General features: G+C 44.9%; 1 protein-coding gene across 1 annotated transcript in view; it reads right to left on the bottom strand.

The window, feature by feature from the left end:
* CADPS (Ca++-dependent secretion activator) overlaps positions 1-14,709 on the bottom strand; it is a 439,169-nt gene that overhangs the window by 178,001 nt on the left and 246,459 nt on the right. Inside the window, exons 7-8 of the mRNA XM_010851925.1 lie at positions 9,870-9,981; positions 1,738-1,877 (exon numbers count right to left, since the gene is read on the bottom strand). Of these exons, the coding sequence (XP_010850227.1) occupies positions 1,738-1,877; positions 9,870-9,981 (252 nt within the window). The remainder of the gene's footprint in view (positions 1-1,737; positions 1,878-9,869; positions 9,982-14,709) is intronic.

The following is a 14,709-nucleotide window of genomic DNA, read 5'->3' as shown; positions in this document are numbered from 1 at the left end:
TTTTTTTTTGAAGCATGTTTAAGGACAGATATATTCATTCATATTCTCTTTTTTGTCTACTTTATCCTCTTCACTTTGCCCTTATCACCTCCATACTGCTCACTCATGTTCGTGTTCCTTTAGCAAATACTTACCAAGTATTTATGAGACAATGTCTGCTTCAGACCCATAATCTGTTTCTGGGTGCCATAGGAACCCAACAGAATTCTCAAATCCTTTGTCTTAAAAGTAGGATGTTTATATTGAACAAGAAGAGATTTTAGGGAGAAATCCCATTTAACATTTTGGGAATAAGCGCCAGGAATATGAGAAGGAGGAAAAGCTGACCTCAGAAACATATCACAAACATTTTCATGCGTTGCTAATGTAACTGAAGCAAAACTGGATGCCCTTCATGATGGACGGCTGAAAAAGGACAGAGCATATACAGAGCCCTGGCTCACTCCCCTACAGCCTTTACACGGCCACAGGCAGAAGAGCTTTGCCAAAATCCCACCTCATACTCTAGGAATAGTCTGGCCACCAGATAATGCCATGGAAATTCCTCAAATCTAAGCCAGAGCCCAGGTTCAGTACCTGGTCCTTAGTTTGTGGGAGCCCTTTGCTTGATCTGACCCCCTCCAATGCCCTGGCTGGTAAGTATCTATCTTTCCCTCAAATCCTGAGCCTTCTCTCTTCCCTAGAGTCTGGAAGCACCAAGACCAGAGGGCTGCTCTTCACTCGGATCACAGGCTGCCGTGGTCTGCTCAGTTGCTGGGATGTGAACTGCCTATCCTGACCACACGCTGCTGGACCTCTCATCCCTCTGGATCTCTCATGGGCTTCTGTTTAAATCTATCTTAACCAGTGGCCAGTCCCTGGTATATGGTTTATGAATTCCCCAAATATTTAGCACATAACCAAGCTTCAATTTTCGTGTCAGTTTTACCACTTGAAGCAGAATGACAGCTGGTTGGCTGTGGTACGTGCAGAATCCTTGGAAAACAACCCACTCCCTTTCATTGGTTAAGCATTGCCCTCATCAGAGTTAAATGGCCCAACTCCTTTCTAAGTGATCACATTTTCTGAGCTTGTGGGGTCCAAGCAATTTAGCTTTGGGTGATGATGCTCAATATAAACCCACATGTCAATAAACATTTTCTGTACAAACCACTGGTTTGATCTATAAAATAAAACTACATTTTATCTATTTTTTTAATCCTACTTGAAATTACTTTATTGGTCATTCCTCTCAAATCTTAAGAAACTTAAGACAAATTTTCCACTTTGTGGTTAATTTAAATGCTATGCTACACACTAAAACTGATTCAATGTGAATTGATTGTTTGAAGGTTGCCTAAGGCAACTGCTCACACATCCTGGATGTGGCTGTTAATGAAAGTGTAAGTGCATGTGTTGGAGAGTCAGAAAGATCTAGATGCCTTTAAGAAGGTCTGTGAAGCCAGTAAAACCTCATAAACCAGAATCACCCAGCCTGGGCCTGGGAAGGTTTTCAGTTGCACTGGAAATTTTTTTAGAAAAGGAGAAAGAAACAACTATCCTGAGCCTAGCAAAAATGCAAATACAATAATCATAAGGATTAAGGAAGTCTATAGTAAATATCATAGTCATGAATTTTAATAATCTCTCATATATTTCTTTATATTTTCTTCCATGTCATTCTCCAAAGATCAACTTTTTTTTTTTTTTAATAAAGAAATGAATGAAGAAATTACCCCTCAGAGAAGGAGCACTTACCCAGAATGCTTCATATTCTGAGGTTTGTCCATTCGGACAGCGAGTTTGATTTTGAGGTCTTGATCAGGGCAGTTTTTGGAGACTGTCATTTTGTGCCACTCTGACTGTTTGGGGCTGTTGGGTGTGGGATGGAGAATAACCTGCAGGGAAAAAAGACAACCACCTTAGCCAGAAAATAGGAACACAATATGGGTATGTTTTCACAGATGAGAAACTTTACTGCTGAGAAGTGAGGGTCTTTACCCATGCCCTATGGCCAGCAGGAAGGCAGTTAAGGCTTAAACATCAGACTCAAATCCAAGGATCCACCTACCAACCACGGCTGACTGGTGCCATGCAGCCTGGCCTGAGAACAGAAGTGGCATTCTCGGCTTTCTTCTCTCTCTCCCTGGCTAATTCTGAAAGGGCAGGGATCACAATTTCTGTGATCATGCTTTTGAGTAAAGCAACAGAGAACTAAGAATGTACCCCACACATTACTCTCCTCAAAGATGGCTGCATAAAAGGAAGAAACACCCTTCTATAGCAGAGAGAACGTCTATTCCTTTTCCCATTCTTCAGGATTTCTTCTGCTATTTAGAGAGGAGAAATCCCTTTAGGGTTGCAGGGAAAGACGGAAGGGACATGATTTGATGGGACAGGCTTAGAGTCCCACATTTCAACCTGGATGTGACATCACACAGCACCCAACTCTGTCCTGGCCTAGAGGGAAGCACACACAGCTTGAAGAAGGACAGGCTCTGAGGAAAGGCCTGTCACCAGGGTGCTTCAGAGATGACAAAGTGACTTGGGTCTTCCGTCCCAGCTCTCATTGTCACAGATGCCGTAAGTGAAGCCAGAAGGGGACCCATTTCTCCTGTAAATCCACTTTTGCATGATACGACAAAAGAGTTCTCACTCAGGAGCTACCTGGGGTCTAGGGAATACACATTCAAGAGGAGTGAAGTATTTGGAAAACCCCCTAAACGAAGGGAATGTGAACCAAATATAGGCATGACAAAAGCTGGGCCTCTGCTTCTGGGATGGAAGAGTGCCCCGGTTTGGTGCATGCTGTTCGGACTGTTTTCAAAGCCTCTCTTTTCTCCAGGCGCAGTAAAGGCAGCCCCTTGCAGTGTGCAGGAGGACGAGGGAGGAGGCAGTCAGAGTCTCAGGGCTGGACACTCCGGCCTTCCAGAGGCTGTGTCGGCCTCTGTGCAGTCATGCAGGCTTGGCCTGCACTTGGAGGGTTGGAGCACACAGCTTCCTGTGGGACTGAGGAGCAAGAGTTCGGAGCGGAATAGGAGATAGCAGCAGGAAAATAAAATCAGCCCACTTTGATGTGTCTTGCCTGCTGATTTTTGACCCCTTCTGATTCTAGGCCTGACCCTTTTTTTAATCCACTCAGTTCTGTCTTTCTGATGAAACAGAATGTGTACCTTCTTGATAACTCCAACATTTGAGTCCTTTTAAGGTCTAATGGCAGAAAGTCAAGAGGAACTAAAAAGCCTCTTGATGAAAGTGAAAGAGGAGAGTAAAAAAATTGGCTTAAAGCTCACCATTCAGAAAACTAAGATCATGGCATCTGGCCCCATCACTTCAAGGGAAATAGATGGGGAAACAGTGGAAACAGTGTCAGACTTTATTTTTGGGGGCTCCAAAATCACTGCAGATGGTGATTGCAGCCATGAAATTAAAAGACACTTACTCCTTGGAAGGAAAGTTATGACCAAGCTAGATAGCCTATTAAAAAGCAGAGTTACTACTTTGCCAACAAAGGTCCGTCTAGTCAAGGCTATGGTTTTTCCAGTGGTCATGTATGGATGTGAGAGTTGGACTGTGAAGAGAGTTGAGTGCTGAAGAATTGATGCTTTTGAACTGTGGTGCTGGAGAAGACTCTTGAGAGTCCCTTGGACTGCAAGAAGATCCAACCAGTCCATCCTAAAGAAGACCAGTCCTAGATGTTCATTGGAAGGACGGATGCTGAGGCTGAAATTCCAATACTTTGGCCACCTCATGTGAAGAGTTGACTCATTGGAAAAGACCCTGATGCTGGGAGGGATTGGGGGCAGGGAGAAGGGGATGATAGAGGATGAGATGGCTGGATGGCATCACCGACTCGATGTACATGAGTTTGGGTGAACTCCGGGAGTTGGTGATGGACAGGGAGGCCTCACGTGCTGTGATTCATGGGGTTGCAAAGAGTTGGACACGACTGAGTGACTGAACTGAACTGAACTGAACTGAAGGTCTAATGACCTGATTAAAATACAAGAAGGCTTGATTTTTCAAAACTGAGGCTGCCAACAGTTTTGGATCATTACAGACTTCAGTAAAAATTTTTTAAGCAAGTAGCCAAAATCCTGTAAATAGATTACTAGTAATATAAAAACTAATATAAATGTATATAAAATATATATCCATGTATGTTTTACATGCTGTATCTTTACTTTATATTAATACTGCATTACATATATTTTAAAACATGCACAAACAGAAGTTTTTAAAAGAGGGGTTAAAGATTAAAAAAAAAACAACTTCTGTTTTGATTTTTTATTTTATTCATTTTTTTGACATTGCCATCCTTGCAGGATCTCAGTTCCCTGACTGGGTATTGAACCTGTGCCCCTGCAATGGAAGCACAGACCACCAGGGAAGTACTCTCAAACTCTAGTTTTAAACATCTTGCTAATGCTGGTGGCTCTGTACTATCATTAGCTATCTGTGTAAAGGTAATGCAAGGCTCACTGTTAGTGATACCAGATGTCAATCCATGGTTCAAGAGGACTTACTGGAAAATTTGATACTGTTTTGATGGACATCCACACTGGCATTGTTTTTATCTCATGACATGGATGGCAGAACTCTTCATTAGCAGGACTCATGTCACCTCCACCGTTTTCACATTTTTTTGCCAGACTTGTAATACCAGTATCATCTGTAAATCATAGCTCTTCTGTAGTAATCTTTTTGGTCATTTGCTCATTTTGTGAGGGCTGATTGAGCTGAAATTTCTATCACAAAATGTTATCAGCTCTCTTACCTGGCACTAGGGAACTGTGGCATGCCTTGGGCCACTGGAAGGAAACAAGTCAGTCACAGTGCCACTGGGTTGTAGAGATCTCTCATTATCTCTCAAGATAATGCCTGTCCCTCTAGGCCACCTCCATCAGGTTCCACATCCTGATTCCCCAGACTGTGGAGGTAGAGAGCGGGCCCTGCTGATCTTGGTGAAGCTGACCTTATCAGCTGTGCTCATTTGGCCCAAGAGGTGATGAGTTGGGAAACAGGAAGGGGAGGAGCTGATAAGGGAAACACCACCAGGGCCAGAACAGCAGCAGGTAAGGCCCAGGGCCTCCTTCGGCTTCTGCTCATTTGGCAAAATCGAAACGGGCACTGTGTACCCAGAGCTCATTAACAGGCCATCCACCATATGGATCCTGGGCACATTTCCCACTGGCAATATGCTGTCCATTCGCTGACACAAATGGCCACAGATCATCACTGTCCGCTCTACAAAGGCTTCTTCCCGTTTGATCACTCCCTGGGGAGACCTCATCTCTAGGGTGGATGGCAAGATGAGGTCACTGCAGTCCTCCTCCATCTTCACCCCCACCCTGCCATGTGCCTGACAGGCTGCCAAACCCTTTGTAAGTGTCAGCCCCACTGAATTATTAGGGTCCTTCTGGGGGCACATGAGCACACAAGAGTCCTGAGTAGTCCAGACACCTCATCTAGACATTCCAGGCTGCTAATCAAGCACTTTGTCATCTCAGCCGCGGTCCATGTGTGCTGTGCTTTGATGTGGTCATGCTGATGTGGGAACACACGTCATCCTGAGCAGTAAGCTGCATGCCAGCCGGCCCCAGCTTCCCTACATTACCTGGGCATCCAGACAGATCCTTCTGGTGGATGGCTTTACCCTCAGCCTTTACCCGGCTGATCCCCTCCAACACTTAGCCTGTAAGTCTCTCCTGATCTCTGCATTCTCCTGGGTCAGTGTTTCTGCTCCTCAGACTAGAATATATCCCCTTGCTATGTGTTCCCTAGGTATCTTTCTCTAGCAGAGCACTCACCACACAACACTGTAATTTCTGTTTTTTTGTCTCCATCCCTTACATTTTCTGAGGTTATGGACTTTTTCCTGTCATTCCTGTTTGCTCTGTGCATGGCACAAATGACCAGACATGGCAGGCCTGCAATCCTATTTGATGAATGTGTTTGACAGAACTGCAGTGTTGGCAAGAGTGTGGGCAGACAGACATTCCCTCATGCCTTTTGAGAATTATAAATTGGGGTATACTCTTTGGGGCCTCCCAGTTGGTATTAATGGTAAAGAATCTGCCTGCCAATGCAGGAGACCAAGGAACATGGGTTGGATACCTGGGTTGGGAAAATCCCCTGGAGTAGGAAGTCACAATCCACTCCAGTGTTCCTGCTTGGAAAATTTCATGGACAGAGAAGTCTGGTGGGCTATAGTTAGTGGGGCAACAAAGAGTCAGGCACAACTGAGCGACTGAGCACATACACTCTTTAGGGGACAATCTGGTAGTATCTTTCAAATTTCAATTTTCATTCAGCAAGGTAGTTTTTTGAAATTTATCCTATTTATGTACACAAACATGGAAAGAAATAAACTTAAGGTAATTCACAGAGGCATTGTTTATATAGCCAGAGAGTGGAGACAATCTAAATAAATACATGTGCACAGTGTATGTGGCTCTGAAAACAAGAGGGAAGTCAGTATGTGGTGATACAGACTAATCTCCAAATATCCTGGTGTTTCAAGCATAGTGTGGAGCAATATATATCCAACTACGTTCTTTTTCTCTCTTTTTTTAAAGAGAGATATATTCAAATATGTTTGTCCAGACTAAGTTTGTACTTCCTAAGAATATCTGGGGAAGAACACACAACACATCAAAAACAAGGTTTTTCTCTGGTAAAAGATACTAAAGTTAGGTGGGTGGGTTCATCCATTTTCATTATATATCCATTTAGATTATTTTTTTTTTTTAGTATATGAATGAGCTACTTTTTAGTTAGCAAGACTAATAAAAATGAAACATAAAAACACAAATAGAACCAATGAAATACTACTACATGAAGGAACATAGCACTAGAATCTTGGAATGTGGCTGTGTCCTGATAAACTTGGGAAGAATCAACACATAGAAACACTTATTCAAGGGGTCCAAGGAATCTTCCCCAAACTCCCCTCCCATCCAGTCCCACCATCCAGGGGGAGGGGAGTTTGGGGGAGAAGGGCTACATGTGCGTGTATGGCTGGGTCTCTGCTGTGCGCCTGAACCCACCACAATGCTGTTAACTGGCTCTGTCTGCCTGCTCAGTCACTAAGTCGTGACTGACTCTTTGTGACCCCAGGGACTGTATGTGCAGCCCACCACGCTCCTCTGTCCATGGGATTTCCCAGGCAAGAATACTAGAGTGGTTGCTATTTCCTTCTCCAGAGGATCTTCCTGACTCAAGGACTGAACCTGTATCTCCTGCATTGGTACGTGCATACTTTACCACTGAGTCACCTGGGAAGCACCATTAATTGGCTATTTGTTATTGTAGTTCAGTTGCTAAGTTGTGTTTGACTCTGCAACCTCATGGACTGCACAGCTTCACTCTGCAGCATACCAGGTTCCTCTGTCCTCCACTATCTCCCAGAGTTTGCTCAAATTCATGTCCACTGAGTGGGTGATGCTATCTAACCATCTCATCCTCTGCTGCCCCTTGTTAAAAAGACCACTTCTGTCACCCAGCTGCTGCCTGTGGAGGTGCTGCCAGCAGAGGGCGCCCGCCCCATCAGCACTAGGGCCAGGCAGGCCAGCTCCACTGCAAGGGGGAAAGTTTCTTTGGCAGGAAGGAAGAGTAAACTGCTATCTGGCGGAATCTGTAATGAGACTGGAGGAGAGTATAATTTGTTAAGAGATTAATGGCTGTGAGGGGCTGTGGCAAACTCACGGTCTTCACCCCAACAGCAGAGGAGTTTTATTTTTGCATAAGAACAAAATGGTGTAGTAAAGCTAGCCCTAGAGATGAGGTGACATCATTCCTGGCACCTTCTCCCTAGGGTTCAGATGAAACGTCAGTGAGGGGCTGTGGCCTGGCCAGCAGGAAACGCCCAACAGTGTACGGGTCCCGAATGAGCGGGTGGCCGTGTGTGCGTGCTCGTGCATGCACCGGAGGAGTCTGCCTTCCATGGCAAGCGGTTTTCTCATCTATAAAGTAAAAGGCTTTGACTAGACCAGTGGGTTTTAACTTTTCTGAGCGGAAACTGTTTTAGGAAGCTGGCAAACACTTGGATTAGCAAGCATGACTACGTCCCCCGCCCCAATGTCTGTAAACAATTTCAAGGGGCTCCTGAGGCCCATGGAATGGGCTCAGGTTGATGCCTCCTGAACTTGAGTCTGCTAACACTAATATCCTAGGTCTCTGAGACACTCATGATTCCTGATTCGAGTCTTCATGGAAAAAGAAAGGTCTGAAGAAAAAGAAAAGACAGGCTCCTTCCCCTACCCTGTGTGGATCTTTCCCTAGGGATGGAAATGAGTATTTGTCATTTCACAAAGAAAACAGGTAAACCTCTTCTCATTTTAATCCCCCTTCTTTTGTGTGTGTGTCGGGGGAGAGGTCTTTCTGCTATCAGTCTTGTTTACTTTTTGCCTTATTTCCATCTGTGGTCCAAGTTCTAGTAATATGATTTTGTATAGTTCTATAGATGAAAACCAGTTAAAGGAAATGAAAAAACAAAGGTACGGAAAAGAAAGTCTGGTTAAAGTCTTCTTCCTGGTGCTCTTCGGCGCGTGTACCGTATGCATGCCTTGAGGTATTCCGTCCCTATCCTACAGAGATGATGTGTCAGAGGCTCAGACAGGTGAAATGTCTTGGTTTGTGTCACACAGCTGTCAGAAGGGATTATGCATTCAACCAATGCAAATGAAATTCACTAAGAGTCTACGTGCTGGGCTCTGGGTATAGGTATAGGGTGGTGAACAAAACAATGTCCAGTTTCATGCTCATGGTCTCTCTCTTGCAGTGGGAAGAGGGATGGCGGCAGGGGCAAAAAGCGGGTAGGGGATTGAGAGGTACAACTACTATATATAAAATAAATAATACACAAGGGTACACTGTACACCATAAGGAATATATCCAGTATTTTATAATAATTGTCAGTTTGAGTATAATCTATGAAAATACTGAATCACCATGCTGTACACCTGAAACACAATGTTGCAGACTGACTACACTCTAATTTTTTTTAAAGGACAAAATTGCTTTCTATCTCCTTGGAATTTTTACAGTCCAGTGGGGGAGACAGAAGCCAAAATTTCTGGAAATTCTCTCAGTGATAAATTCTGCAGGCTGTGAACAGGGAAGGAACTGAGGGGGTAAAGGAAGGAGGACGGGCAGCCCACAAAGGGCTCTCCGAGGAGGCGGCGGCATTTATTAGAGAAGCAAGCAGCCTCTGGGAGGGCTGGGTGGTGGGATGAGGGTCCCAGGCAGAGAGAAAACCTCCTGAGATGAGAAGGAACTTGGTGTGCGTGAGGGACTAACATCTGGCCAGTGATGCCGGTACATCTGGATGAGGGGCGGGGTGACAGAAAATGAGGCGGAGGGGGAGGTGGGCAGAGGCCAGATCACACGCGTCTCTGCATTGTGCTACAGCTCGGATTTCACTACAGAGTCACGGAAGCACTTTAGGCCATCAAGGAACAAAGTCAACTGGAGTTCTGAAAATACTAGCTGTTTGGTGCAGAGTCAGTCAGTAGCGGAGATGAAAGAAGAAATTATTCATAAAAGAAATGATTCAAGTAAGAATTATTATTTCAGTGGTACTCACAGGGATTGGTACCACCCCTTGAGATGTTTCAGACACGTGGGGGGCATTTTTTGGTGGACAAAACAGTCGGTGCTGGCCTCTGCTGGTATTGAACGGGCGGGACCCGGGATACTAATCATCCAGCCACAAGTGAGCTATTCCTCTGTAATGACGAATCGTCCTGCATTCCACCTGACTGTTGAATACTCCCATCAGATAGGAACGAAGGTAGAAAACACTGCTGATAATCAACTGAGTGTAAATCCTAAATCTTTTCCTACATGTATTCTCTAAGTGTGTTTGCATTTTTGCAGGGAGCACTTACCCGTCCCAGCTCCTTGTCCTCCAAGGCCAGGACTCCTGTGCTCTCCGTGAACAGCTTCACCTTCACAGCGGGCAGTGCGTGGGTTGTAGAGAAGTCACCCTGGGTGCCCCAGCTGTGGACAGAATCAGAGAGGTCATCGTGGAGCCCCCCACTGTGACAATGCTCAACTTAGGCCTGCCTTCTTCTTGGGCTGGGTGAACACAGGGTTAACCCGAGGCATCATCACTGGCTGTCACATCCCTCTTCCCTCCCCTCCCAAGCTGCCAGAATGACAAAAAGTGTTAATTAACTTGTTAGACAAATGCAAGACAGATGCTCAGAAAGTTGCCAGGGGTCTTCACAGAGCACTAGAAGGAATCACTTGGAATTAGCATGAAATCAAGTTGGTGAGAACTTTGTCCCATGCACGTGCTCTCCCCACAAACTACTCCAGGGTAACTGTAACATTTCCTTGTAGCCTATGAATCAATCCCTAGTTCTTGGAAACTGCTGTTCTAGATTTTGAGACGGCGCTTCCTCTGGCTGGAGCTAACATACGACTTTACAATGAGACCTCACTAGTAGTGGGGAGGGAGGGAATCCTATTTCCACTGACATTCAGAGATATGTTGACTAGAGCAATGGCTGGAGCTCAGCACTGCTAAAGAGGAGTGAAGGTGGAAGAATGTGATGAGGGAAACCCCCTTCCCCACTCACCAATCTCTGGGAACCATAGTGGGTCTCCCGAGAGGGGAGCCCCTGGCTTGCCTGGCATCTGCCAGTCTGGGTTGACATGAGCCCCTAACATGCCCCTGACATGTGACCTTTTCATTCATTCGCATGATTCTCACAGAGCCACTTCCATCCACTCTGTACCTGAAATAGCGTGATCTTCTTAAAGTGCTGAGTGGATTACACCGAGCTGCTGCCCTAAACCCTTCCGTGGAACCTGATCCATTGCACTGGAGGCCATCCAGACCCCTGGTACGGTCTCCCTGTCATCCACCAGAGGGTCATGGGCTCTTCATCATGCTTCCTCCAGGCTGTTGCCTGCACGGCTCCCTCTGCTGGCAGTGCTTCTCTCCACCATACCCCTCACCTGGTTAACTCCTCAGGGCTCAGCTTAAATAACTTTCCCAGAGACCATGTCCCTTGAACTCCCAGTCTCAATTGGTTCCAGTGTTAAACTCTCTTGAACGTACTGTTTAATTTTCTATCCTAAGAATCACAGATTTGTAATGACTGATTTACTGTGGTGAACATTTAGTAACTAGATCCTCTCGTATTCTGTAAGCTCCATAAATGCATGACTGTGTATTTTGTTTATCTTGCATCACCACAGTACTTAGCACACAAAAAAAACTTAACAAATATTTGTTGAATAAATAAATTATGCAAATATATATTCTTTTACAGAATTAGGAAATGGGAATAGATATAATTTTGTACAGAAACGTTTCTCAGTTTGCCTATGTAACGGTCAATTTCCATATTATGGATTACTCACTGAACATTATTTTTAATGACTGTAATATTATAGATGCATCATAATTTATTTAACCATTGCTGTATTTCTGAGATTGGGTTGGACATTACTTTTTAACTTCATTTCTGTGTATTTCCTTGGGAATCAGGGAGTTAGATGGGAGATCATTTCTTCATTCATTCATCAACAAACACGGTAGTGCTCCTACAATGTTGTGGGGACTGTGCTCAACAATGATGACTTTCACGGCTTGGAAGTGATCGTCCATTTCCAAAATGCTTTCCACACAGGTGGTGACTGTCCTCCCACCATATGGGACTACTACTACTACTAAGTCACTTCAGTCGTGTCCGACTCTGTGCGACCCCATAGACGGCAGCCCACCAGGCTCCCCCGTCCCTGGGATTCTCCAGGCAAGAACACTTGAGTGGGTTGCCATTTCCTTCTCCAATGCATGAAAGTGAAAAGTGAAAGGGAAGCCGCTCAGTCATGTCTGACCCTCAGCGGCCCCATGGACTGCAGCCTTCCAGGCTTCTCCGTCCATGGGATTTTCCAGGCAAGAGTACTGGAGTGGGGTGCCATTGCCTTCTCCAAGGACAGCGCAAATCACAAGGCTTTTGCCTCCTCTGGGTATCCCTGTTCTTTTTTTCATCTGGCCAATTTTGTCATCCTTGTTTTCATGGGCATTTCTGTGGTAAATAGCTGGCTTGACTATGTTACTCCATGTTTGCTGGCTGTTTGTATTTCTTCATTTGTAAATGATGGAACCCTGGCTTCTAATCTCATGGTTGTACACAATAGGCTAAATCTCACTAACTTAACTCAAAAACATGAGGTACCTAGAGAGCTGGCAAGAGAGCAAAAAATGGAGACAAGGGGATGTCCAGCTCCACGGGGATCCAAGTGTTTGAGAACCACTGACGAAACACCATAGTCACAGAGAGAAAGGCAGAGGACATGAAGAGGACATGAGACAGGACAAACAGCAACAGGTGAAATGCAACAGCAAAACGTGAGATGTTTAGATGGAAGCACCTCATTTTGGTCATCAGCTACTGCAGCTCCTCCCAAGCTCCTAAGATGGGGAGCTTCTGTCCCAGCAAAGGCAACATGACAAGGTGTTAGGTTTTGAACCCAACATTCTTCATTCAAATCCTGTTAAGTCACTGACAAACTGTAGGACTTGGGTGAGTCAATGTCCCTGAGCTTCAGTTTTCTTAGTGATAAAATAACACAATTTCAGAGACCAGTTATAAACAGTAAATAGCAGCAGGCTTGGGACAGGGTAAGAGCCCCTCAAACTCTACCTACCTTCCTTCCGCAAATAAGGATACACAGATGTATTCTAGAAACCATGACACTCACTGATCTTCTGCATTATTCATTCAACATATATGTATTAAGCTCTTATTAAGTATCTGACCCTTTGCTGAACAAACAAGAGGGACTTTACCCTTCCTACTGCACAAGGTAAAAAGTTCATACTGTGCCTATTTCAAAGATGAGAAAACTAAGAACTTGAGGATCTTGTCCATTTTATTCCAGTGAACTGTGATCAGTTTGGGCTGGAACCCAAATCTCTTAATTCCCATTTATAGCTCTTGCTGCTATTAATGTTATATTCAATAACAAGCACTATTAACAGTTTTGCAGTGATCATTACTATTTATGTTAATTGTGCTATGAATTTCTTTGGGCATTTATCATGCTTAGTCAAGGAAATAAGGAAGATTCCTGCTGGAAACCAAAAGTGTTCTAAAATGAGGTACTCTATTACGGTCACAAAGAGGCCTTGATCCCAGGTCCCTGGGCATTCCTCACACTGGATCCCTGGGACACTGTCCTGGACACTGGTGTGTAAGGATTTTTCTGGCCTGTTCGGTGGGCACAAACCCAGTCTGCCTGGACCCCTGGTGCCACCCAAGGCTGCTCAGCTCATGAGGCATTCAACATGACTCAGACTGTGGGGCACGGCAAGGTCTCTGAGACCTCATCAGCTGGATGGAGTTCAAGCTACTGGAGGCTGTCCTGACAACTCTGTCCCTTTGACCAGTGATTTCCTTTCCCTTCCACCAGGCCTGCAGCTGTGCCCCTGGCTTCCTACCATGGCCCTTGGCTCACCTCAAGTTGCTTGGTTGCTACAGACTCCCAGCTTATCCCCCAGATTTCAAAATGGTGACCCGGCCCAGTGGAGCAGGAAAAAAGAGAAAGCCCTCAGTGTAATCAGGACTAGCTATGTTATTTCCAGGGTCTGGCGCAAAATGAAAATGTGGGCTTTTTGTTCAAAAGGCAGGAAAAAGTGCTAAAGACACTAAAATATAGTGTTTTCCTTTCTCTGAGTATTTCCTCTGTTCAAACACATGCGTGTTATTCCATAAGACCCCACTTAACTGACTCAAGGTCAAAGATAAAAGAATTAAGAATTTCAAGACAGGAATGAAGAGCATGGATGATACCAAATGTCTGCGTGTGGGGCCTGCGCAGCCACAGGGGTCAGAAGCTCATGAATCAGGCTCTGAGCCCAAGGCCACCCAGTCTGTTTAGTGTGGTCAGAGAACGTGTGATGGTGGTGGTCAGCGGGAAGGTCGTCACAGTCACAAGACTCTGTGAAAACTACTCCCAGCTCCTTTCCGCAATGCTTCCTATTAGGAGGTGCCCCAAGGAGATTTACTTATCAGCACCTTCCCTGCCCCTCTCCCCTCTGGGAAAAAAGTCATGGAAATGTTCACTCTGTTTTTTTCCAACCATGGAAAAGACCTGAATATAACAAAAACAGCTCATATTTCCTGAGAGCTTAGTATGTGCTGGTCACACATTCCTATGGTCAAATGTGTATTTTTATCTTTTTAAGCCCCCTTGGCCATCCTGTGAAATGCTTATAATGATCTCCTCCCTAGTGACAGATGAGGAAACTGAGGCTCAGAGGGGACAGTAATGTGTCCAAGGTCACAGCGAGCAAATGCATTCTGGCTCCACCACCCAAACTTTTAGCCATGTGGCCAAGCTGCCTTCCTCCCAAATGCCACCAACTTACTCCTTGGTGTCGGGATCCTGTTAACATCAACTACCTCTGTAACTCAAAGGCCAAGTTCTGTTTTGGAAAGGATGAGACCACTCTGAATTTATTTCACATGCTCAATATGCTTCACAGAGTGCTACATACCCTGCAGACAAATCAATCAGTGGTGGAACCTGGTCTTTTTGGTGGAGCCAAACATTGATAAATGAATCTGTTTCTCATGGTTGCCTTCTTCTCTACTCATTTCTTTTCCTTTGTTGAGAACTGACTGTGGCTATTAAGATGAATACCTCTTCTCAGAGCTTCACAGGCCTGAAATAAAATTCCACTCTGATTGGAAAAGACCAGAAGTTGAT

The sequence above is a fragment of the Bison bison genome, unplaced genomic scaffold (assembly GCF_000754665.1).
Source record: "Bison bison bison isolate TAMUID 2011002044 unplaced genomic scaffold, Bison_UMD1.0 scf7180017864304, whole genome shotgun sequence".
NCBI lineage: Eukaryota > Metazoa > Chordata > Mammalia > Artiodactyla > Bovidae > Bison > Bison bison.
Note: the sequence above shows the minus strand (reverse complement) of the source record. Positions and strands in the feature narration are given on the sequence as shown.